This window comes from Prionailurus viverrinus, chromosome B3 (genome assembly GCF_022837055.1).
Source record: "Prionailurus viverrinus isolate Anna chromosome B3, UM_Priviv_1.0, whole genome shotgun sequence".
Lineage (NCBI taxonomy): Eukaryota > Metazoa > Chordata > Mammalia > Carnivora > Felidae > Prionailurus > Prionailurus viverrinus.
In genome coordinates, this window is record NC_062566.1 from 33,175,599 (window position 1) to 33,202,254 (window position 26,656).

Sequence of the window (26,656 nt, forward strand, 5' to 3'; positions counted from 1 at the left end):
AGGACTCCAAATCTTTTCTCCATAAAATGGAAATTAACTTTTTGAACAAAACAAAAGTCACATACATTTGATGCCTGATCCTTGAGGGAACATTAATACTTCCTAAGACAACACTTCAGAGTATTTCCACTTAAGAACCCAGTACATTCATAAATTTCATTTAATAAGAAAGTGGCTAAGGAATCAGAGACAGGTGTCAATCTTACCTATTACCTAAACATGTGCCTCATTACTCAACTGGCTTCTCAAATCTTCATGACTGGAAATCTAAACAATATTCAAAAAAACCCAGTAACCTCGTATTTCCTAAAGTTATGGAGTCAGAAGTTGCAAAAAGCTAAAAAGTTTTCATAGTTATCAATATTTAACATATCTTTTAACTACAGGGAGTATAGCAATGAGCTGGGAGTTACCATCCAAGGCAAATGTCTTACTTGGAATGAGAACACCTGAGGTTAGAACAAAATCGTTTTCTCCTATCTTTCTCACTTGTTCAGTCTAGAGATTCTTTGTAGCATGGGGCTTGGCTGAAGAAACTAAGGTCTGAGAGGCCTCTAACCAACTAAGTATTAACCCAGTCAATCTGCCCAGTATGTCTATATCTTAATTGTCTAAGTTTGTGTAATCACATTTACCTATATAAAATATAGGTAAGTCAGAGTAGAGTGCCTGGGTGGCTCGGTCAGTTAAGCATCTGACTCTTGGTTCAGGTCAGGTCATGATCCTGTGGTTTTGTGAGTTCAAGCCCCACACTGGACTCTGTGCTGGCAGCATGGAGCTTGCTCAGGATTCTCTCTCTCCTCTCTGCCCTACCCCCACTCACACTGTCTCTGTCTCTCTCAAAATAAATACATAAGCTTAAAAAAAATAAAAATAAAATATAGGTAAGCAAAAAGCAAGAATACAATAAACAGAGTCGTACAATAACATCCAAGAAACCATAGAGATAAGGAGACTGAATCTCATATTTAAAAAAATTTAAATATGGGGGCACCTGGGTGTAAGTTAAGGGTCTGACTCCCGGTTTCGGCTCAGGTCACAATCTCATGGTTTGTGAGTTCAAGCCCCACATCGGGCACCATGCTGACACTACAGAGCCTGCTTGACATTCTCTCTCTCCTGGTCTCTCTGCCCCTCCCCTGCTCACTCTCTGTTGCTCTCTCAAAAATAAATAAATAAACTAAAAAAAAAATTTTAATATGGCCTGGAAGAACTTTATTTAATAATTTATTAGAGCCCAATAGGTCTGTTCTAGGACTACATGCGACAATCATATCTCATATACTGTCTTCTTTTAAGTATCTTCTCCCTACAATGTACTATTCTCTACACTCTTACCAACCCCCTGCAGACTGCCTCCAAGCACACTCCATGATTATTTTCATTTATATGCCCTTCCACTTTAAGCAAATTATAATTTAAACAAAATTCTTACCCAAAAGGTATACTAACCACTTAAAGCTGTTGTGGACTCTGAAATTATTTAATCTCTCTGAACCTACATATTCTCATCCATACAATGGAATCAGTAATACCTAATAGAAATGTCAGAAAAATGAGAAATGATAACACTTAAAGGAATATTACTGCCTGAACAGAGCAGATGTCTAAAAAAAGGTTGTCACTTCCATGAGAGATGGCACAATGGTACAGACAAGAAGACTGAAAAGGACTGCTCATGAAAGAAAAGAAAAAAAAAAAAAAAAAAACTTTGAAAGATTTTGGATGAAGAAGAGTAAACCTTTTATTGGAGGGGGGAAAAACAACAAAGACCCAGAGCATTGGAACTATGATTTTCCACGTTACTGTACTAGAGTTTACTATAATGTCAAGTAGGGAAACAATTAATGGAAATTTTCAGCTGGTAAAGTATTCTTGTGGAGAAACAATTGTGAAACTTGCCCAATTCTCCCATCGTTGAAAATAACAAGAAGCAATCTGCATCCTTGTCACTGGCCTAATGCACAGAAATGGCAACATTCCTTTTTCTTTTCTTTTTTTAATTCATTTTTTGTCTTCAGGTACAACAGAATTGGATTAATCTTAATTTTTGTTTCACAGACACTATTAATGGCCCCATTTTGTTTACTTACTTAGCTCTTTAATGCATTATCATTAATAATGTACTAAGTACTCCCAATCCCACTGCCCACCTTAACACTAGAAAAGCATTACCCTTGAACCCAGACCTTCTTGTGGGCTGGCCCCATCAGCTGCCTTTGGAGACTTGATCAGTGTAAATTAGAGGCTACTGGTTAACTGAACCATTCAACTTCAGAGAGTTACAGGTAATGAAAGTCTAGAATGGTTAATTGAAAAACCCATACCATGATTATCTGTACAGTATCAGTTGACAAAGATAAGATTATTTCTTTTTTTTTTAATTAAAAAAAATTTTTTTTAATATATGAAATTTATTGTCAAATTGGTTTCCATACAACACCCAGTGCTCATCCCAAAAGATGCCCTCTTCAATACCCATCACCTACCCTCCCCTCCCTCCCACCCCCCATCAACCCTCAGTTTGTTCTCAGTTTTTAAGAGTCTCTTATGCTTTGGCTCTCTCCCGCTCTAACCTCTTTTTTTTTTTTCCTTCCCTTCCCCCATGGGTTTCTGTTAAGTTTCTCAGGATCCACATAAGAGTGAAAACATATGGTATCTGTCTTTCTCTGTATGGCTTATTTCACTTAGCATTAAGTTATTTCTAAAAAAGTTGGAGCATTTCCTTATCTGCTCCATCAGTTAAAAAAATATGAGTTCCAAGTGGGGCAAGGTATCATGCGTGAAAAACTTAATGGTTTACATAATTAAACTGTTCTTTTTTACTATTATTCAAAAATTTTTAAGTTTATTTATTTATTTTGAGAGAGTGCATGCACACGAGCGTGGATGTGTGCAAGTGGGGGAGGGGCAGAGAGGGAAAGAAAGAGAATCCCAAGCAGGCTCCCCACCGTCAGCCCTGAGCCCAATCAATGTGGGGCTCAAACTCATGAACCGTGAGACCCGAGCCAAAGTTGGATGCTCAACCGGCTGAGCCACTGAGGCGCCCCTACTATTTTTCGAATTTTGAGGAAACATTAATATACAGTTGATCAATCATATCAGATAGGCGGCTAGTACTGCCAATCTAAAAGAAAAAAAGGAATATTAATTGACTTGGTGATTCACCAAAACTTACTCTCATCAGCTAATATTTTTTGGAGACTTGACAATTAAATTCCTATTTATGAAGATTTTCCATTATTTGGAAAATGTCACCCCAAAAAACCAAGGACTAAACATTATCAAAATTTCTCTCCTAAAACCCCACAGTACATCTTCGCTTCTGCACTAGCTGAAAGCTTTCTCCTCAACAGCAGCTTTGGCTACCATCATGAGCCACAATTTATAAATATCCAAAATTAAAGTCATTCATTTGCCTTGGTTTAGAAACCACGTGGACCCCCAAAGAGTTCTTTAAGCGAATGTAAGCATGTACTTCAAAAACAAAAAACAATCTAGTTAGTTTAATTTACTCTAGTAAATTAGATATTTTATCTGCCATAACTATAATATAGCCTGCAATCCCCACGATAATGAATACTTCTTTTGTTTTTTCAAATTAAGAGCTAAACATCATGTTATGTGCATTTAAACCTTTGGAAAACATAACTGTTGATGAAACAGTTTACTGAAATAATCATTGTTGATTAGAATTTGTTCAACATTACCTCTTGGAAATATCTGCAGAGGCTCTATTAACTGTCCATTTACTTGCTGTTCCATTACTGTGGAATAATACTGCAAAGAGATTATAGAAAGAGATTACTCAGTAATGTATGAATACTGGAACAGACACTTATGGGTTGTTTAATTCATAGTACTTTTGTAAATTGCTGGTACATACATATCAGCCTTGAGAATACTTTGTCCTATTTGCACATAAAAATGACTATATTCAGCATTGAAAGTCCAGTATAATGCTATCCTCCACTCTGTCATTTGTTTTTAAAAGTAAAAATGTTGATTAAGAATTTACTATTTGATTTCAAGAAATACTTTGAAAATGACATGTATTAAAAATGACACAAAAAGCTTTTCAGTGGAAACTTCTCAAATTGCTTCTTGTTCTTTTCTCTGGGTTTTGCAAAGCAAAATGAAGACACTTCTCACCTAGCCTGGACCTGTGTGCCCGGCAGATCAAACACTATACATATTTGTGTTAAAAATGTACACACGACGGGAATCTAAATCATAGACTGTGGAAAAAGCAAACAAGGTATGACCTATCCAAAGATGACAGGATTAATATGACAGAAAGGTAGCTCAGTTTTAAGCAAACATACCTTTCATGCTTCAGTCTTTTAAACACTTTAGCACAGATCAAATTTCACTTTAAAATTCTGGGCACAAAACATAAAGTTCCGGGGCGCCTGGGTGGCGCAGTCGGTTAAGCCTCCGACTTCAGCCAGGTCACGATCTCACGGTCCGTGAGTTCGAGCCCCGCGTCGGGCTCTGGGCTGATGGCTCAGAGCCTGGAGCCTGTTTCCGATTCTGTGTCTCCCTCTCTCTCTGCCCCTCCCCCGTTCATGCTCTGTCTCTCTCTGTCCCAAAAATAAATAAAAAACGTTGAAAAAAAAAATTAAAAAAAAAAAACAAAAAAACATAAAGTTCCAAGTGAAAAAGCTTTCACACTCCTTCATAAACACAAATTCATTCACCAGGTTATATTATGGTCTGATTGCCATTTTCCTTAATTTGCTAATTGGTGAGCGTACGTCCACCGAACTTGGAGACGGCTTCTGTGCCCTCACTTCTTTTACCACGTGACAAATAACAAAGTGGAAAATGTCAGCGATGAAAACAACTGATTTTGTGTTTTGTGGGTTGTCACACACAGAGCAGAACTCTCCTTTCATTCTTGCCATTTCTATATTAAAACCACATACACGTTATGTAACTGCCACATTTGGGAGAAATTCTTCCCTGATAATCATTACTTGCTGACATTCCAAAAAAGTCTTCTTTAGAAGACACGGACACACATCTTCCTAGTGCTTTTACGTACGTTAAAATCTTTACAAAATCAAGGGTTTTGTTTCTGTTTTTGTTTTTTTACAAAATAAAGGGAATTATGTGATTCTACATCATCTTGGGAATCACAAGTTAACAATCTAAGGCTCTTTGTCCTGAAAACAAACAAAGTGAAGTGAATTTTTGATAGCTGTGGGCTGATACAAGTGTATCCTCCTCTCCAAGGGCTTTCAAACCGTAAAGGAAACTGATCCTCTCCTGTGGACGTAGAAGCCTAGATACACACGGCATAAACATGTGTGACACACGCTCTGGAATACATACCAAGGCGAATGTCATTCAGGAGACTATATTCCTTAAAACCACAGAAATAAACCGCTCGCCATTACTCAAACAGTGATGACAAGTAAATGAAATATCAATCATGTAGGCTGTCAACCTTTTGGGACAGCAATAACTGTTAACAAGTAGTCTGGAAAAATTGTCCAAAAATGACTTGTCCTCGGCACACAAGTATTTGAGGTTTCCATGGAAAATTAAGATGCCAGTGGCTATTTGGAACATTGCTCAGGTATTCTTTTTAATGGGAAATTTGCCGGTTATTGATCCACAGCATGTACCCCCTTGGTTCTGGAAGGCTGCAAGCAACTTTCCAATCAGTGGCTGTCAAAAAAATTACTGCCTTTTTATACTGATACAAGACAACAGCAGTGGCGGTGTTCTCCTATAGTTAATGCTTTTCTTTAATTAACTGCTATGTACAATAGGTTAGTAATTTCAGTTACTACTTCACTACAGTCCTAGAAATCAAAACGAATAAAATATCTTTATGCTTTGTCTAACAAATTAATTATAGAGTTGTCTGAAACTGGTGCTTGGGGTCAAGTTTGAAAACAAATAACCTCAAATGTAAAGGGTCAGAACAGGTGCAATGCATTTTTTCCTACTATAAAACCTTGCATGCATGAAATTGACCTGTTTTCCAACTTTATTTATTTGCCTCCTAAAATAAATAAATAAATTTGGTTTCCCTTTCATTTCAGACCTGTGCCAAATCAACTGGCAAACTATACATACGTTTATAACCATTGCACAAATTTTTCGGCCACGTATAACCATCTCTTTATGCTACCTTTAACACAGCCATAGTAATGATATTAAGTGTGCCACTTGCCAGTATCTGTAAAGCAAGTAGTTAGCATTTGCTTTTTGTTTTCCACAGTTCTTCCAAATCCAAGGGACATTTTTTTTCCTGCTGAAATACTGGGTTTGATCTCTGTTTGTATTAACAGAGAATCTTGTGATCCATACAGCAAAGCAATTCAGCATCAGAAGCACACCGTAAAGGGTGGTAATTAAACCCATGGCTTGGGCCCACTCCAGACAAGCGACTCTGAGGAGCAGGCCCTGTGAGGGCCAGGGTGGGGCTGGCAAAGAGGCACCAGGCCTAAGAGCTCAGGCTGCCGCATACCGAGCGTTCTCGAAGGGACGAAGATATGGCACGGGGCCACGTGTACCTCCCGGCCCAGAGCAGTCCTGACAGGCCGTGTGTACGCCTGTGCTGCCCCGTGAGATGAGCAAGGCACTTGGGGGACTCACAGGGCCCCGATGTGGGGAGTGGCCATTCCCCAGCACATAAGCTGGGCAAGGAAATAGTCGCCGCCCCTCGGATTACGAAGGTGCTACACAGCCAGAGGAGTGCCAGGAGACTCACTTGAGGGTCAGACGGGCTAGCACTGAAGCTGGGAAGCAAGGGGTTTCCAGATCCAGGCAATCTCTCAGTGTTTTTAGATACTCTCCTTTTAAAGACAGCCTTTCCAATTTTGTTCTCAATAGTGATAAAATAAGCAATGACTTCTAACAGTCCAAACCAAACTGAAGAAAAAAACCCAAACAAATAAAAAGCAAAATCTTACATGCCAAGATACTTAAAAATTTTTTTTAAATGTTTGTTTATTTTTGAGAGAGAGACAGTGCAAGCGGAGGAGGGGCAGTGAGAGAGAGGGAGACACAGAATCCGAAGCAGGCTCCTGGCTCTGAGCCGTCAGCACAGAGCCCCATGCGGGGGCTCCAACTCACAAGCTGAGAGATCATGACCTGAACTGAAGTCAGAAGCTTAACCAACTGAGCCACCCAAGTGCCCCTATGCCAAGAGACTTAACATGGCTTGGACAGCAAAGTAACAGTGACCATTTTAACATTAATGGGGGCATAATCTGAAGCTATCCAAGTAACTTCCTAAACGTAATCTTTATAATCCTATCCTGGCTCTTATTACCCCTAACACAGAGCTGCATATAGCAGGTGTTCAATAAATATTTACTGACTGAAATAGGGTCTAATCCTGATCCTGCTACCTAACCCTTGTTTCCTCCAAATGAGAGTAAAGATAGCTGGTCCATTATACAGGGTGGCCGTGAAGTTCCAAATGAAACAGCAGCAAGAGAAATTTCTGAAGGCACTTTGCCAACTGTAATGTATTCTTGGTGTTTGAGAAATTAAAAAGTGAACCTCTTACCATTGAAACAACAGCACTTTCTGAATAGAAGTGTTCCCAGTTAAAAATACAAAAACAGTTATGTGTAAAAAGTACAAAATATCGTGCTCAGACTGAGTACCTCAGCAGCAGTCATAAAACGTGTTTTCTGCTGGTGTTCCTGGCAGAATCTGTTACGCGCAGTAATTGCAGCAATAATCAATAAGCTAACGGAGTAAAAGATTAATCAGTTTTGTGATTGCTAATGGAATCTCCAGTACCAGACTCAGATTAGTTTGAGTCCCTCTGAGATGCTCCTCAAAATCCTTAAACAATTTTAATAAGGATGTGACAAAGTTTAGCACAGTTATCCAAAAATCTAATTAATTTGAAACAGAGGGCCAGATTCAACGAGGGGATAGCAAGTACAATTCTTGGCTTGTTTTGTTTGCAAGTTTATCAAACAGTGTTGCTATTTGTTATGAACCTAATTCTAATTCCAACAGCACAATTCAGTCAATAATTACAACATTTTTTGTCTTCATGGAAATCTGTCATATAAAAAACTTGAGTTCCCAAACAGCACCGTTTCATTTTACAAGGCCCAAGTTCTCTATTAAAAGAGAGACAGAGACATAGGGAGATACGCACACATACACAACCACTTATAGACCACCTACTGTGTACTAGGCTCAATACTAGCTATTTCTGTTTATTCATTTAATTTCTCACAACCCTATCCTGTTCTGGGAGTATCGTTCCATAGATGAAACAAAAGGTTTATCAGTGAACAACAGCAACAAAAATACTTCTTTCGTGTACTCAGAACATAAAATGTACGTTTACTATTTAAGAGTCCAAAGGTAAGTTACCTCTTATTTCTCATACCTCAAAACGTTTAAAGAAATCGGGCTATTGGGCAGACTGCTGAGCTGGTGGGGAGAGTGGCTTCTTTAGTTACACCCTGTTTGGGTTCAGCCATGTCACCGATCTTTTCACACACAGGGGACACGTGGCACCGCGCTGACGGGTGACCTCTCCCTCCCTCCTCAGCACCCCCTCTGGTTTTCCTCCTCCCTCTCTGCCCACTCAACTCAGTCTCCTGTAAGTGGTTCTTTCTCCTCCCCTCCTTTAAATGCTGGAGCTCCCCACGGTTTTTCATCAACCTTCTCTTCTTATTTTATACTCTCCTTGAGTTAACTTCAGCCACTTCAAAGGTTTCAATTACCAGAGGAGTCATTGAGACTAATTAGGAGCTGATGAATCACAAATCTTTATTTCCAGCCCAAATCTCTCTCCTAAGATTCGGAACATACCACACTGGTTATCCAGAGGCCTCTCAAATTCAACAGGTCTCTACCTTTCACACCCTCCCTCGTGCCCTAGACCCATCTTCCACCACCTGGGCTCCCTGTCTCGGTCAATGACATCACAATGACCTAGTTTCCCAAGCCAGATAGCTGCAGGTAAACCAGACCACCTCTCTTTCCTTCTTCCCCATACTTAATCAACACCAGTTTTATTAACTCTACATCTTCCTAGCTTCTCAATTCCCCAAGGTTGGGCCCTCCAGTCTAGCCCACCTTCTTTCCCAATCTCATGTCATACCCTTCCTGCCTCCCTGTCTGTTCTACACTGAATCCCAGGTAGCTCCTCCTGAATGCACCAGCTGCCCTTACACCTGAGCCTTTGACACACTGTTCTCTCTTCCCTGTCCCTTTGTCCCAGCTTACTCCATCCAGACACCACCTTCTTCAGGAAGCCTCCTCTGTCCCCAAAGCTACACCAGGTGCTCCTTCTTGTGCTCACAGAGCGCCTAACACTTAAGCATATTAGAGCACTTATCACTCTCCCTGGCAATTATGAGTTTTCATATCCTCCCACACTGAACACTGTTGGCTTTTTTGTTAATCTCCCTGAATGGACCATGGGCTCCTTGAAGGAATGAACTATATGTTCACTGTACCTGCACCACCTAGCATAGCACTTGGCCACATAGCTGCTATCCCATAAGTATTTATAGTATAAAACTGGCTGTACAGGGGCGCCTGGGTGGCTCAGTCGGTTGAGCAGCCGACTTCGGCTCAGGTCATGATCTCGCAGCGCGTGAGTTCGAGCCCCGCATCAGGCTCTGTGCTGACCGCTCAGAGCCTGGAACCTGTTTCGGATTCTGTGTCTCCCTCTCTCTCTGATCCTCCCCCATTCATGCTCTGTCTCTCCCTGTCTCAAAAATAAATAAACGTTAAAAAAAAATTTTTTTTTTAAAACTGGCTGTACAAATAAGTGAGCAAATCAGTGAGTGATCTCAGGTCCTAGCTCTACGTTTACTGGTTGTATGACCTTAAGAAAGGCACCCACTATGTGCGTCAGTAGCCTCAGCTATAAAAATAGGACAATACCTGCCTTGCTCACCTCGTAAAGGAATTAAGAAGATCCAATCAAAGGAAGCAGTATATGGGAAACCTTCTATAAAGTACTTGAAAAGAATCTTGAAATAGGGCACAGGGCTATGAATCTCCCACTTCCAGGCAACAGTACATAGAAGAGAAGCGTTCATTAACAATAGGGTAACAAAGAAACCCCTAAACAAGATCACTGTTAGACCAAGTACAGAGGTAGATTTAACTAACTGCTTATCAAGGCTGAGTCACTGCCCCTCCCTTTCCCTCCATTACTACAGTACCATAAATAATAAAATAATTAAAAGGGTATTATAAAGAATCATGTCTATTTTTCTTCTGGAAGTTAATCATGGGCAGGGGCCCTGTCTTGTGTACTTTAGTGTCTTGTAATACCTCTTGTATCTTGCAGAGGTATTAAACTGGAGTCTATATGGGCCTTAGGAGAGCCTTCAAATTCCTGAAATTATATGTGAAACACTGCATTGTGTCAATTTTCTGGGAAGAGAATAAACAACTTCCCTCACATTTTCAAATAGGCCTGTGTCCCTAAAAACCTAAGAAGTGACGCTGTACAGTGCCCAGCACTGTGCCTCACACATAAGAGTGCTCCACAAATGTTTACGGGAAGGAGACAGACAGGAGCTGATAGAGACGTGGCAGCTAGTTTCATTGCTCATACCTCCTAACTTACTCGGTGGCAAGTCTTAGATATCAAATCGCATCAAATCAGGTTTATACATTATTCTTCTATACATGTGACAGAACAGTTTCCTAAACCTCTCCTTAACATACCTTCTAACAGTACAGTGTTTCAACCTATGAGGAATAAGTATGCTGGTTTTTTCCTACTAATGATAAAATTTTCACATTCCTGTTCAGTCAATACTGCAAGCATACCCCATTATAGGTAGCTCAGTCAGTAATTACAGCAATAATCAATAAACTAACCAACTATTTGCAGTCCATAGTTAATTTATTAGTTTTCCCAGTGAAGAGCCCAACAACCTGAACTCTGTTAAATGGATACAAATTCAATTAGAACACTACTTAGTGTGTCCTCAGTTACACTTTCTTTTGGTTATTTCTTATACTTTACATTGAGAGGCTTTCCTTCTATGGACGCTGACCTCTTAGGAAGCACACAATTGCTCCAGCAGTCAAAAATAACATATAAAACTAATCTATGTTGAATACCAAATTAATAACTGCATTTACGGATCTGGCTTCAGATCCCCCCACTTCTCAAGAGCTCACTGCCCCTGCCTTGAGGTACTACAACATACACACGCTCTTCCTTGGACTCTAGACCAAGGGTCCCCACATGGTCGCGGACAGATTAGATGATGAGAAAGAAAATCACAATGAAAAGTCTTACAGTGAAAAGGTCAACAGGGAACAACTCTGGGGCCTATTTATAGGCTAATGTTATTGGATGGATGCATTTATTAATGATTTGGAAGTGAAAAAGACAGTAAGTTGGCCACACTTAATGATAACACTGTTTGTTTTGAATAGTAAAACCATAAAGGACATTAGGGAGCCCCAGATGGTCTTAACAGAGGTTTGGATAGACGATGGCAGATGAACTTCAACTTGGCTAAGTTTAAGGTAATGTGTGTTGGCAGAAGGAGTTTCAATTTGTATTCAGCAATGGGTCCAAAACTTGCATGAACCTCCTGGATGGAGCTTTCAGAGTCATCCACATGGTTAGCATGGGGCAGTGTCTACACTAACCTTTCATCTGATTTCTAGGCTGCAGCAATTCTGCTGCACTTCTAAAGAAGAGGTTTAAATACCGTAGTCCCCCCTTATCTGTGGTTTCACTTTCCATGGTTTCAGTTACCTGTGGTCAAAGGCAGTCCGGAAACAAATGATCCTCTTTCTGACATACTGTCAGAAGGTCAATAGTAAGCTAACACTAGGTCACAACGCCTACGTCATTCACCTCACTTCATCCCATCATGTAGGCATTTTATCAACTCTTGGCATCACAAGAAGTGTGAGTATAGTACAATCAGGTATTTTGAGAGAGAGAGACCACATTCACATAACTTTCACTGTAGTATATTGTTGTAACTGTTCTATTTTATTATTAGTTATTGTTGTGAATCACCTGCTGTGCCTAATTTTAAATGAAACTTTACCACAGATATGTATGTATAGAAAACACATGGTATATATAGGGCTTGGTACTATCCACAGTCACAGGCCTGCATGGGGTGGGGGGGAGGGGATCCTGGATCTTATCCCCCACAGATAAGGGAATCTGCGACTTAAAACAGGATCATCAGGGGCGCCTGGGTGGCTCAGTCGGTTGAGCATCCGACTTCAGCTCAGGTCATGATCTCACGGTTTGTGAGTTCAAGCCCCGTGTCGGGCTCTGTGCTGACAGCTCAGAGCCTGGAGCCTGCTTCAGATTCTGTGTCCCCCTTTCTCTCTGCCCCACTCCTGCTCGTGCTCTGTCTCTCTGTCTTTCGAAAATGAATAAACATAAAAAAAAAAAAAATTTAAAACAGGATCATCAGGCCATGCAGGGAGCAGGCCAAATGTGACATTCTCTCACACTTTATTTAGCCATCCATTTCCAAGAATGCTTGATAAAGATCCAGCCTACGGCTCAACTTCTATTACTTTTTAAAGTTCATTTATTTTAAAAGAGAGAGAGAGGGGCGCCTGGGTGGCGCAGTCGGTTAAGCGTCCGACTTCAGCCAGGTCACGATCTCGCGGTCCGTGAGTTCGAGCCCCGCGTCGGGCTCTGGGCTAATGGCTCGGAGCCTGGAGCCTGTTTCCAATTCTGTGTCTCCCTCTCTCTCTGCCCCTCCCCCGTTCATGCTCTGTCTCTCTCTGTCCCAAAAATAAATAAACGTTGAAAAAAAAAAATTTAAAAAAAAAAATAAATAAATAAATAAAAGAGAGAGAGAGAGAGAGACAGACAGCACACGAGGTGAGGAGGGGCAGAGAGAGGGGAGAGAGAGAATCCCAACCAGGCTCCGCACTGTCAGCACAGAGCCTGGCATGGGACCCAACCTCACGAACCATGAGATCATGACCTGAGCCAAAACTAAGAGTTGGACACTGAACCTACTGAGCCACCCAGGTGCCCCTCAACTTCCATTAAAAAATGAATCAATAGGGGCGCCTGACTGTCTAAGTCTGTTAAGCACCGGACTCTTGATTTCAGCTCAGGTCATGATCTCACAGTCATGAGATTGAGCCCTGCATCGGGGGGTCCTCCCTCTCCTTCTACACTTCCCCCACTTGTGCACTCGTGTGTGTGCTCGCTCTCCCTCTTTCAAAATAAAAAAAAAAGAATAAATAAAAAGGCAGGTGGGAATGAGTAAAGAACATATAATAAGTAACAGTAACAGAGAAACCTAGAAAGAAGCAACTTGTTTTGAAATTTTCTATTACTTAAATTTATACCTTTTTGGACACATTGCCTAGATTGATAATTTATTGAATCACTCTAACCTTACTGTGTTGTAGCATATTTACATTGATGTTTCAGATATATGTAGAAAATATCCCTCTTGTTTCCCGTAAGAATGGCCCTAAGAGAACAGAGGTTCCTTAAGAGCTGCCAACAAGGGCCTAGTCAACTGGGTATGCCCCAAGGCAGTCCGACTGCTAGAGGTCCATCATTCCCCTGCAGCCCACATCTCCTTTGAAGACAAGCTCCAAGCCAGAGCCCCCCCAAGGGGCTAACGGAGGTATCGCACGGCTCTACTGCCTCGCGCCAACTGCCTGGACACGGGACCCCAGAGGAACCAGACAGCCCATAGCCTACGCTGAGCCCTCCACGGAGATGAACTAAAGCCATGCTAATGACAAAACACTGGTGGTCCAAAGCACCCCAGAGTGCCCTGGTGGCACCCCCGCTGAGGCCTGCTTGTGCTGGCTGGAGATTTCCTTTGCTTCCAGAGCCACATAAGCCCCTTGTTCTGATGAAAACTCCAGTATGCTTCTGTTCCTCACAAGCAAAGATGCCCCAAGATATTTCACAACAGGGGCTAACGGAGCTAAATAAGCAGCTACCGCATGTTTGTCACTATTTCACAGGCATCCACATGTCCCAAGCAACACAGAGAAGGGAGTTAAAATAATCTGCCTCTGAACAAAAGTTTTATTCTTTGACTAGGATGAGAAAACAAGATATTATACAGCTTAGAGAATGTCATTTTTTTTTTAATTTTTTAACGTTTATTTATTTTTGAGACAGAGAGAGATAGAGCATGAACGGGGGAGGGTCAGAGAGAGAGGGAGACACAGAATCCGAAACAGGCTCCAGGCTCCGAGCTGTCAGCATAGAGCCCGACGCGGGGCTCGAACTCACATACCACGAGATCGTGACCTGAGCCGAAGTCGGACGCTCAACCGACTGAGCCACCCAGGGGCCCCGAGAATGTCATTTTTTAAGCTAAGAAAAAAAGAGTAATTTCCAAAACTATGTATTTATTTCCTTTGGTTCAGCTCGCTCACTGTTTGTACCACTTCCCCACCCTCCCAGGAGAACACGCTGCACGACCGTTGTGTGGGTGAACCACACTTGTAGGGAGCCAGCCACTCACTGAAGACTGAGCTGATTTTGCTGGTACAAAGTTCAAAGCAGAGCCTACTTAACATGGAGCATATTGAAATGCACCAGGTGGAAAATGAGCTTCCAGCCTCTTGGTCTTTGAAGAAAACTTCTCAACAGCAAAGGCCCTGATGCTGTTAAATGTTCAACTCCTAAGTGGGCAACAAATTTTGTGGTAAAACTCAGCCTATAGATAAGGACGAAATCTTTAAAATTTCAAAAGCCCACAAAGTATTTTCTACATTCCTATTCAAACTCAGGCACACTAACATTCCAGTAAACAGCATTCTTTTTTGATATCAGGAAAAAAGAAGTATTTGCAAAGCTTCCTCAGCAGGACCTCAATAGACGCCAAAACAAAAACATCATTTTAAACCACCAGGAGTAAAGACACTGAGAGTCTTCCCATTCACTGGCAACTTGACCTCCAACTGAATCTGACCTCTGTGGAGGTGCCTCATTTTCCTTATCTACAAAATGAAGCAGTTGGACAAGACTTCTAAGGCTCCCTTCCTTCCAACTCCACTTGGGTAACTGCATGATTTTAGAGGCAATCTCCAAATTACATATACTTGGATAAAGCTAATCATATCCCAATTTACAAGGTGCTACAGAGGTCAAGGAGTATTTTCCCTCATGGTACCCAACATCTAAAAAGGTACACTATGGTCAAGTATACCAAAGGGAATACTTACACTCCACTAAAACACAAGGTCTCTGCATAATGGGAGGCATTACAGTTAAACTTGTCCCATGCTCTTCTGGCAACGTGGAAAAATGGTATAAAGAGAGAGAATGGGCAAAATGAAGAAAATTACTCTTGTTAATACTGTGCTCCACTCATACAAGCCTCTCGGTATCGAGAGAACCGGGTGTAATAAATCCTGTACCAGACACAGGATTTAGCAGAAACAAGTATGAATCCATTTACAAACGCAAGATGTACTGCTGGGTTTCTTAATGAAAGGTCACCCAAAAGCAGAGGTTAACTTTAAAATAACCCCCTCCTATAACCAGGTCTCAGTGATAGATAAAGCTTCACATGAATCAATACACAAGGCCCAGCACTGTTGTTTGATGCTGAAAGGAAATGAAGCCAGCTCTGCCAGACAACGAATACAAAAAGACGGAAGGAGAGAAGCAACATTCCGTCTTTAATCTTCCCAGAAAATGAGAGGGGGAAACAAGAACATCAACAACAACAACAACAACAACAGTAAACCATAGTAAGGGACTATTTAACAAGGTCCTTTAAATAATTGGCAATGATCAGGTATTTAGTTTTCAGAATATGTAGGTTGGGTGTACTTTTTTTGCTAATAAAGCATTTCAGATTCTAATTAAAAAAATACTTTATGGAGGAATTAAAAAGATACAATAGTGTCAGAGGAAAAGCCATGATCCCAGAAGTGGAATATTCTAACAACATAACTTACAAGAAACTACGCTATAAAAACAGATTGTTGATTAACACAAACTCATAACAAAACGCAGAGAGCGATCACAATGGTGCTGTAATAACACTTGGCTGCTGGATTCTCTCAATACATTAAATATCTCCTTGGAGACCAAATTACTTTACATTTTCTTAAAAGACAATTTATTATAGCTTTGTTTTCTTCTCATTATCTCTTAAAAATATATCTAATGAAGAAAAGAATACAACTTCTAAATAACTTACATAAAACGGTACTAATGTGTGACAACAGACTTGGGTTTAATATGTTGGTTATTATTTAACAGCACACGACAACTTATTGTCATGACAAATCCTTACCACGATGCGATACTCTGTGTCACATGTATCAAAAACCACTGTATGCCATTATTATGGCACACATAAAATTAACAGCCTAAGGCTGCTAGCAATTTAAATAATTGATAAGTTTTCAATTAAAAAGGCAACATTTTCAGGTCTAATACGAAAATCTATTTAAATTACTGATAAAAACTTATGCTTCTGTTGGCCCAAAGCCAGAAAATGCCTGCATTCAAGGGAGAAGAAAGTAATTTTGCAAGTTCCAACCCAGACATTGCAAATTTTCTTTTTAATTCTATTCAGAGATCCAAGCTGTTTATTCATTTACCCTTTGTAATCAGTGAAAAAGAATGATTAAGGGATTTCTGGTAAACGTGTCTCTACTTTTGTTTTCCCTCTATGGATTTTAAAGAAATACTAAGGGGACTGAAAATTTATTAAATTTGACAAGAAAAACTAAGCTGCGCTTTACAGTAAATATGTGCTCATCTCTCGGTATCTCCCCTATGCCACCACCCAGATCCTGGATTCAAAAATTTTTTTCAGGGTCAAAATGAACCGAAAGAGTAGAGACCATGCAAGTTTTTCCTCACAGATCAGCAACTGAGGACTATCAACCAAAATCTTTTTTTTTTTAATTTTTTAAATGTTTATATAGCTTTGAGAGAGAGAGAGAGAGAGAGAGAGAGAGAGAGAGAGAGAGCGCGCGCGCCAGAGCATGAGCGGGGGAGGGGCAGAGAGGGAGACACAGAACACGAAGCAGGCTCCACTCTACGCAGAGCCGGATGTGAGGCTTAAACCTACACTGTGAGATCACAACCTGAGCCGAAGCCCGACGCCCAACCGACTGAGCCATCCAGGTGCCCCTCAACCAAAATCTATTGTGACATTAGGCCCAAATGGTTCTCCTTAGGACAAACTGGAACCCAAAGGAATTTCAATCATAAGAACCAAGACAGATCAAAATGGCAGCCAACCAATGTTTTGTGTGCTTTTTGAGGAAGAGGCTCCCCTACTCTTTACTTTTTAAATGTTTATGCAGAGCCCAACTCTACATAAACAGAACACATAAAGCGTACAGGATGGTAGGGCTATCTCAATAGATAAGAGGAAAAGGAAATCCATTTAGGCTTTAAATGACTTAAAGCTTATTATCTCTCTCGGGGATATTTTCATTTTCATTTAAAAAGATTTTGCTCAAAAAAAAAAAAAAAAAAAAAAAAAAAAAAAAAAAAAAAAATAAAAAGATTTTGCTCAAACACCTAGAATCAGAAGACAAGAACATAAGTTAAAATTCTTTGAGGACTTCAGATTGCCAGCTATAAATTTAAGTGAATTAATGAGAAAACCTGGACCTGATCAGCCAGACCACAATGCACGGGCCACTGCCAATTCATAAAAACGTCTTCGCCATCCACTAAAAGTAAAGACTATTGGGGCACCTAAGTGGCTCAGTCAGTTGAGCATCCGACTTCAGCTCAGGTCATGATCACACAGTTCGTGAGTTCGAGGCCCGCGAGGGACGTGCTGCTGTCAGTGCGGATCCCACTTTGGGTCCTCTGTCCCCCTCTTCCTTTGCCCCTCCCCCACTCTCTGTCTCTCTCAAAACTGAATAAGCATTTATTTAAAAAAAGAATATTGAGGCACCTGGGTGGCTCAGTCAGTTAAGCGTCTCAGGTCAGGATCTCATGGCTAGAAAGTTTGAGCCCCGCGTTGGGCTCTGTGCTGAGAGCTCAGAGCCTGGAGCCTGCTTCAGATTCTGTGGCTCCCCCTCTCTCTAACCCTTCCCTGCTCATGTTCTATCCCTGAAATATAAATAAGCATTAAAAAAATTAAGAAAAATAATAAAGAAGAATATCAACTCACTATGTTGTACACCTGAAACTAATATAACATTGTGTGCTGACTATACTTCAATTTAAAAAAATAAGAAGAAAAAAAAAAGTAATGCGTTTTACCTAAAACTAAATTTACTCACTTTATATTTTATTTTATTTTAATTTTATTTTATTTTATCTTATTGTATTTTATTGTATCTTATTTTATTTTTAAGTAATCTCTACACCCAAAGTAGGGCTTGAACCCACAAGCACACTCCCCCAACTGAGCCAGCCAGGTGCCCCTAAATTGACTCACTTTAATGGTCACCTTTACTTTTGAGATTATTCATTGCCCACCATCTCTAACCTTTAAATGACTCTATTTGTTAGTAAAATGATGGTTAACAGTAGGCAATTTTTATTAGTTTATTTTGTTAATGTGTTTATTTGGCAAAATAAAAGGTTACAATGCCAGTGCCTGCCCTCCAATGCGAAAATAAAAATTGAGTCATTCACGAAATCCACAGATTTGGAGGTCAATGAGCTGGATGATTTCTTTCAGACTAAAAAGTGGCTCTAAAGAAATCTCAGAAACTTTTAAGTTTAAGGACAGTTACATAACTCTAATATTTTCCTACAACACAAAAATAAATACTGCATTTGAAAAAATAAGCATAAATCAAAAGGAATATATACTACAGACAGCTCAACTAAGGTACGCCCTACACACAAATCATTCGGAATTTAGTAACGAGGATGACAGAAAGATTCCCACACTAATGCGCAAGGAGGTGGATGGGACAGAAACAGCATGAAACACCTTCCATAGCATGAGCTTTCGCATAAGGAGAGGCTGGACTTAAATTCCACATTCACATTCACGCTAGCTCTAAAACCTTGGGCATACTTCTTAACCATGGCTTCCTCAGCTAAAACGTAGGGATTATAGTATCTACCTCACAGAGTCATTATTAAAACCAAAGAAAATAAAATACGTTAGGCATCTAGTATATGTATAGTAGGCACTTAGAAACAGAAATGATTATCATCACTGTGGTCACATGCAGTAACATTTCTCACCAAGCACAATTTGTCAGATCTTCCCAAAAGAACGCTTTTGAGAGCACACCTTTGCGTGTGGTTATGTCAGAGACATAATAAAAGTACACTGATGTCAGTAATGTACTCTCTGCAATGGATGTATGTGAAAAAACTAGAACCCATCTGTACGTGTGTGTTTTCTAAATATAAGCATGCCACATTCTCAGGAGAGTTAGCCAATCTATCAATACCAGTGCTAGACATTTCAGCAGACAACCCTACTCTGCCCTTCAAGGTACTGATGAGCCCTGCTCTAAATTCTCAGTGCACAAAGACTCTCAAATAAGTTAATGGGAAGTCAATGGGAAATTGACTTTTCCTACTCTGTGCTGGTCTGAATGCAACGCTCTGTTAATCATGCCATCCTTCTTGTTCTCTTTCCTCCTACCCTAAATTAAAACTATTGGCGGAAACCCATACAGATATTTTACAGTTTTCATCACAATGAAACAATCTCCTGGTTGAAGTTGAGGTCCATCAAAAACCTACAGCCTCACTGCTGGCTAAGATTAGAGTCTCACTGACCAGCAAGGGCCCTGACTCCATCATTTCCACCAGAATACTACTTTGCATTTGTATAGAACTTTTAACTTTCCAAAGGGCTTTCACATCTATTATCCCATTTGATCATTACAATGACCCTGTGCAGTAGAAAGGACAAGTATTATTATCCACAATTGACAGATGAGGCAACTATAGCACAGAAAGGTTAAGTGATTTGCCTAAGGCCAGCAAGCCAGAGAAGAGCAGTGGTCTCCTGACTTCGGGTCCAGTGCTCTTTCCACCAGGCCACTAGAGAAGGTTTTGTAAACAGATTACAAATTCAGATAAAATAGAAAAAAATGAGTAAGAGGAAATAAAACAAAATAAGAAGACAGCATAAATCAGGGCTCAGAAAAGCAATGTCCCTTCATCATAGCTGGGTTTGTCAAGCTGAATATTAAAGTTTTAGAAATATACCCTTTTCTCTTGTTTATCTACTTCGGTCCTGAGACAAACACTAACGCAAATGTTCGCTGAAATTTGAAACATAAAAGTCATTCAGTATATATTCAAATCACTTTGAGTCAGTAAGTAACCCTATTCATTCTGGGGTGGAAGAAAGAGGGAGGGAGGAAGAGTTATTTTAGTGCATAAAATAACTGAGAATACATTTTTAAACCGTGTATCCATACCAAGCCTGCAGCTACATTATAACCATAGTCTGTTTGGAAGGGTGAAAGAGATCTCCAGTTGAAAGTAGATTTTGAAAAATTTTTTAGAGCCCAGGGGTTCATTTTTAATGAGCCGTTACTTTAAGTACTGCATAAAAAATACAGGAAATTGATAGTCCATTTAGTCTGCACCATACCTAATGCAAAAGTCATTAAGATGCATTATTCTTAATGTTCATGATATGATCAGTAAGTGTCTTTTGAAAAGAACATCCTTAACTTTCACGTAAGGAAATCCTTGAAAACCCTGTATATCATACATAAAAATGTTATGGTAACTGTGATTTACTTTCAGATCTTCCCCATGCCAAGAAGCAGCATCCTCAACTACATTAATGTTTTAAAAAACAGTCCTCATTTGTAGTATACTTACATATGACAGCATTGCCTCCATTTCTTCATCACTTCTCACTGTAATTCGATCACCATCCTCGTCCTCATCTGTTGAAGAGGTAACATAGGGTAAGATAAGACCTGCAGTTTTTAAAATTTTTTTTTTTAACGTTTATTTATTTTTGGGACAGAGAGAGACAGAGCATGAATGGGGGAGGGGCAGAGAGAGAGGGAGACACAGAATCGGAAACAGGCTCCAGGCTCCGAGCCATCAGCCCAGAGCCCGACGCGGGGCTCGAACTCACGGACCGTGAGATCGTGACCTGAGCTGAAGTCGGACGCTTAACCGACTGAGCCACCCAGGCGCCCCAAGACCTGCAGTTTTTAAATGTACAAAAACCATGTTGGCCGGGAACATAATACAACTGCTTTTCACAACGTGACAGCCAAAGCTTCAACACTGTATTTTTGAGGACGTTGAGGTTATTGGTTTGTTTTTCAGTTGGGGTGTGTGTGTGTGTGTGTGTGTGTGTGTGTGTGCGCATGTGTGTACAGAATATGAACAGGGCCCCGATAAAGAACTAAAACTTTCAGGGACAGCTGAAAATCAGAAAAATTCTGCTTGTCAATCATGACATGTATCCAGGGTGAAGTGTCACTGGAGTATGACGAAACAGGTTTGGTGTGGAGAACTTTAAAAACTGAAGGGAGGCTATAGGTCTTTGCTACTCTCAGTACTTTTCTTTTCCCACACATCACCCTATCCCTTACTTGTCCAGTCCTCCTCTCTCCCAGGCAAGCAATCACTGTCACAGCAGCACGATGCAAATGGCTCACAGGTACTGAACACTACTACACACAGTGCACCATGATTTGTGCCTCCCATGCCATACCTCCATCCCATGATGTGGACACTATGACTTGATTATTGCTATTCCCTTTTCACAGAAGAACTTCGAGTGGGAAGTTCAGCAGAAGGTTATACCTTGCAAGGCAACTCTCACGCAGTTATCCCCACATCCCATTCTATCTGGTGGCTCACTTGCTCTTTCTGAACAGTTTCATTTCTACTGGGTACCCTGACCACACCAAGTAAGCTTCAAGTGGCCATTCATGCTATTTTGAAAAAATTTGATAGTCTTAAAACTAGAGGATACTTAGACTTTACAAAATACATAATCAGAATGTATACATTTGAATAAACGTATCATCAAAGCAGCCATACCCAGAAACATTTTTTTTTTAATTTTTTTTTTCAACATTTATTTATTTTTGGGACAGAGAGAGACAGAGCATGAACGGGGGAGGGGCAGAGAGAGAGGGAGACACAGAATCGGAAACAGGCTCCAGGCTCTGAGCCATCAGCCCAGAGCCCGACGCGGGGCTCGAACTCACGGACCGCGAGATGGTGACCTGGCTGAAGTTGGACGCTCAACCGACTGCGCCACCCAGGCGCCCTCCCAGAAACATTTCAATGATGCTTCTCCTGTTCAAAATAGTTTTGAAATACCTCTTCAAAAACTGCTTTAAGAACCCAAAGTTAGACCATGTGGAAACATCAGATCTCATTTTTAACCCAAACTGGAACTGCCTACCTGATCACTTGCCTACACTATCTGCCAGGCAGGACTCAGAACAACTTTTACATATTTTAGAATATTTAGTTAGCCACTTCATCCTTCTGAAGATAAAGATCTGTCGATAGAACAGCCTATGCGATCGATTCTAAATGTATGCTTGAAAGAAAAATGCCAAAAACATCTTGAGCAATAGTGACATTGCTGGGAGATGTGCACAGCCTCCCTGGGGACAACTGAGAAGGGCAGGCTCTCTCTCAGTTTGGATGCTTCAGCTCCGATGTGCTTGTTAAACAATCAGTGTTGTTAATTATTTTTTTGTCACTCTTGAGTATCTAATTGCTGATTTGATCAGATGCAGAGAACCTGATCCCAGGCCTGCAGAAACTGACAAATCTCAGGTCACGAAGAGAATAAGCTTACGTGACATGCTCTGGGGACTCTTACTGAAAATACAGGGCGGTTCAGTCCAGAATGTGGAACTTCGCCCACCACACCTCAGTGGGCCCTCCCTCCCATCCAGCTGCAGTTCTGAAGATACTCCCCTGCTCAGCGGCCAGGTCATGGAAACCCTAGGAGGGAGCTTGTATTCTCTCCTAATTAGCCTGTTTCAGAGCAAAATGCTACTTCCTTTTTCTCCTCAGCAGCCAATAGCAATCTGTCTGACAGTGCGACAGAAACCAGCAGTTCAGCCAGCGCTGCTCGGTGACCAAGCCAACTGCTCTCACTGGTGTTTCTCTCCAAAGCGTTTGTTCCTGGATCCCGGATTGTAGTTCGTTCCCAAAGAGTTCCCCAATTCAATGTAAACCAGTATCATCAAGTCACACTGTTTAAATATCTACATAAATAGGAGCTGTCCAGAGTCACTACTGTACTTTGTTAAAGGCTGCCTGTTTTAGTATAAAAGACACACGGCGGTCACTTTCAGTAACAAAGAAGGCACAGGCCTAACAATGTTACAGGTGCAAGGGACCATAGAGGAACCTAACTCCTCCTTTCTTTTCCCCTTCCTTCCACTCTGCCTCTTTCCCTCCCTCCTTTCCTTCCTTCCTTCCTTTTGCAGACACTAAAAGCCAAACTGGGAAAGAAATGCCATTCTAGTTTTGGAAACAGGAGGAGTGTCTACATAAGTTCTAGAAACTAGTATTTTCAAGGTTAAGTAAAAAATTCTTCTTACAAATACAGGAAACAAAGGGGGGGAAACAGATACAGTATAAAGGGACATAATGTTACATACTACCACATATGAAAACACTTTACATTTCTGTTTTAAAACCAAGTCAAATTCTCTGTTTAGATGTGGGCTACAATGATTTGTTCTTGATAAAGTCCTGAACTTGGTAAAAATTTCCAGCCTGAACAAAGTCACTTTTTGTAACTCTCACGTCTACACCAGGGCTAGCTACAGAGACGTGGTTACAAAGGAACTGTTTACATTCAAATTTCAATATACACAAGACCTCTATAAGGTATTGTTCACACAGGATGAGGAAGTGTTTGGCGTTTAATAAAACAGGTGAAAACCCTTTTTATAATTTGTGAAGCAAGGGCACAGATTCCAGAAAAATCATTTAAATCACAGTCTCTCTCGATCAGGAACAACCCAACATTAAAAGAGTTCTCTATGTTCTCAAAGCCAGAACTTGAACCCTTGAGGCTCCTAAAAACAGGAGATTTCGGAATTCCATGAAATCTCTAAGGGATTATTTCAGGGGGAAAAAAGACAAATCTGTGAGGGAAGTCAGCTACCAGAATAATTTCTTGGCTAGCAGTTCCATGAAATACTATAAGGACACCTGGCTTTAAGTGGACAGAAAGCAGAGGCCAAAAGGCCAGAATAGCAGCCTAGTGCTAAGTGTTGGAGATGTCCCACAAGGGGTCTGACTCCAAGGAAAGATTTTGGCTACGTTGAAAGAAGCATTCTAATAAAGCCTGGGGATAAAATGAGACTTCACTTGATCTTAGCCAAAAGGCCGAGAAGTGATAAGCCTGGGGATAAAATGAGACTTAGATGACATAGTAATTAATGGTTCTTATGGATTAATAAGAACCTGTTTTACGAAGTATCGGTTTTCTTTATAAACTGCTCTTTGGGGGAATGACACTCTGTACTATTTGTGATCAGTTTTCATGGAGACCCCGTTCTTGTCAGAGAGGAGACTGAGTTGGAAAGTCCTCACACCTGTAAGAAGACTGAGGATTCTGGCCAAAAGGCAAAACCCAAGCTACCTACCCCCATGATGGCAGTCATACCATTTGCCCTCACGGTTAAAGTGATAATACACTTCTCTGTAAAGACAATACATTCCAAAGACACACAAATGGCCAACAGACACATGAAAAGATGTTCTATCACTCATCATCAGGGAAGTACACATCAGAACCACAATGTGCTATCACCTCACATCCGTCACAATGGTTGCATCAAAAGAGACAAGAGACAACAAGGAGCACCCGAATGGCTCAGTTGGTTAAGTGTCCAACTCTTGATCTCAGCGTAGGTCTTTTTTTGGGGGGGGAGGGGGGGTGGGGAGGGAGAGAGAGAGAGAGAAAGAATCCCAAACAGGCTCCACACTGACAGCACAGAGTCCGATGTGGGGCTCAAACCCACAAACTGCAAGACCATCACCTGAGGTTTTGATCTCAGGGTAGTGAGTTCAAGCCCCACGTTGGGCTCCATGCTGGGTGTGGAGCCTACTTAAAAAAAAAAAAAAAAAAAAAAAAAAAAAAGACAAGAGACAACAAGGATGTGGAGAAAAAGGGAACCTTTGGAGTGCCTGGATGGCTCAGTTGGGTGAGTGGCCGACTTCAGCTCAGGTCATGATCTCATGGTTTGTGGGTTTGAGCCCCGCGTCGGGCTCTGTGCTGACAGCTCAGAGCCTGGAGCCTGCTTCGGATTCTGTGTCTCACTTTCTCTCTGCCTCTTCCCCACTCATGCTGTCACTCTCACTCTCAAAAATAAATAAACATAAAAAAAAAATTTTTTTAAAGAAAAAAGAAAAAGGGAACCCTTGTGCTCTGTTGGTGGGAATATAAACTGGTGCAGCCACCACAGACAACAGTATGGAGTTTCCTCAAAAAGTTAAAAACAGAACTACCATGTGATCTAGCAATTCTACTTCTGGACATCTATCCAAAGGAAACTAAATCACTCTCTCAAAGAGATATATGAACCTCCATGTTCACTGCAGCATTATTCACAATAGTGAAGATATGGAAACTACTTAAATGTCCACCAACAGACGAACAGATAAAGATATGGTGTATATATACATTGGAAGATTATTCATCCACGAAAAAGCCGTTTGCAACAACTTGGATGAATCCCAAGGAGGGCATTATGCTAAGTCAGAAAAAGACAAATACTATATATCACTTATATGTGAAAATTTGAAAAGCCAAACCTAAAAAAAGAGTGTGTGATTACCGATTACCAAGGGCTGGGGTTGGGGGAAAATGGGGAGCTTCTACCAGAGTATAAACTTACAGTTATGCGTATAACAAGGTCTGGGGATCTAATGTAGGGCATGGGGATTACAGCTAATGACCCCGTATCATATACTTGCATGTTGCTGACAGTAAATCTTAAATGTTCTCACCACAAAAAAGAAACGGTCATTATAGGACAGGCTAGAGGTGTTAGCTATTGCTACGGTGCTGGTAATCAGTTTGTAACATATAACTGCATCAAATCAGCAGGGTGTACATCTTAAACTTACACAATGCTATACATCAATTATATCTCAATAAAGCTGGAAAAAAATTTAAATAAAAGACAGTAAATTGACAGGTATTAGAAGTCATTGGAGATTAAGAAAGTAGAAAGGCATACCAAGCAATGTGGTATAACAGTAACTTAAAACACTTCCCTGTTAAAAGTTGGACACACACAGCCATTCCAGTAGACACTCTGGCTATTTGCCTATCAAACTGGATTAGCTATAGAAAGAACACTAAACAGAAGTGTCAATCATAACAATTTACTAACGTGGCACAAAGAGTTTCAAGGTTATAAATAACGTTGTTGAAGAACACGAGGAAGTAGTAGTACTAAGTGATGAGAAGTAGAAAAAATAATCTGAACTTTTTGTCTTATCCACAGAGGTTCTTTACCATCTGACCAAAAAAGCATTACTAGATATGACCAAGGGGGGAGGGGGGGGGGGGGGCGTTGGCATGCGATAGATCTGATACACTGGTTCACAATGAGAATTCCAGACTTCTCTACTTGCCTGGAGCATAGTAATATGATTTTCCAGCACATTAGGGAAGCAAAAGTAGAACCAGAAAGTCTATGTACTGGCTGGATTTTGTTAATGTCACTTAAAATGGAGGAAAAAATCCTAGCAAGATACCAAATAGAGTGCAGCAGATGGAAAACAAAT

General features: G+C 40.7%; 1 protein-coding gene across 9 annotated transcripts in view; it reads right to left on the minus strand.

Annotated features, from left to right (window-relative positions):
- Positions 1-26,656, minus strand: part of MAP2K5 (mitogen-activated protein kinase kinase 5) — a 273,162-nt gene that overhangs the window by 229,367 nt on the left and 17,139 nt on the right. For all 9 annotated transcript variants that reach the window (XM_047863399.1, XM_047863400.1, XM_047863398.1 and 6 more), the window contains exons 3-4: positions 20,735-20,802; positions 3,711-3,780 (exon numbers count right to left, since the gene is read on the minus strand). In XM_047863399.1, the coding sequence (XP_047719355.1) occupies positions 3,711-3,780; positions 20,735-20,802 (138 nt within the window). The remainder of the gene's footprint in view (positions 1-3,710; positions 3,781-20,734; positions 20,803-26,656) is intronic.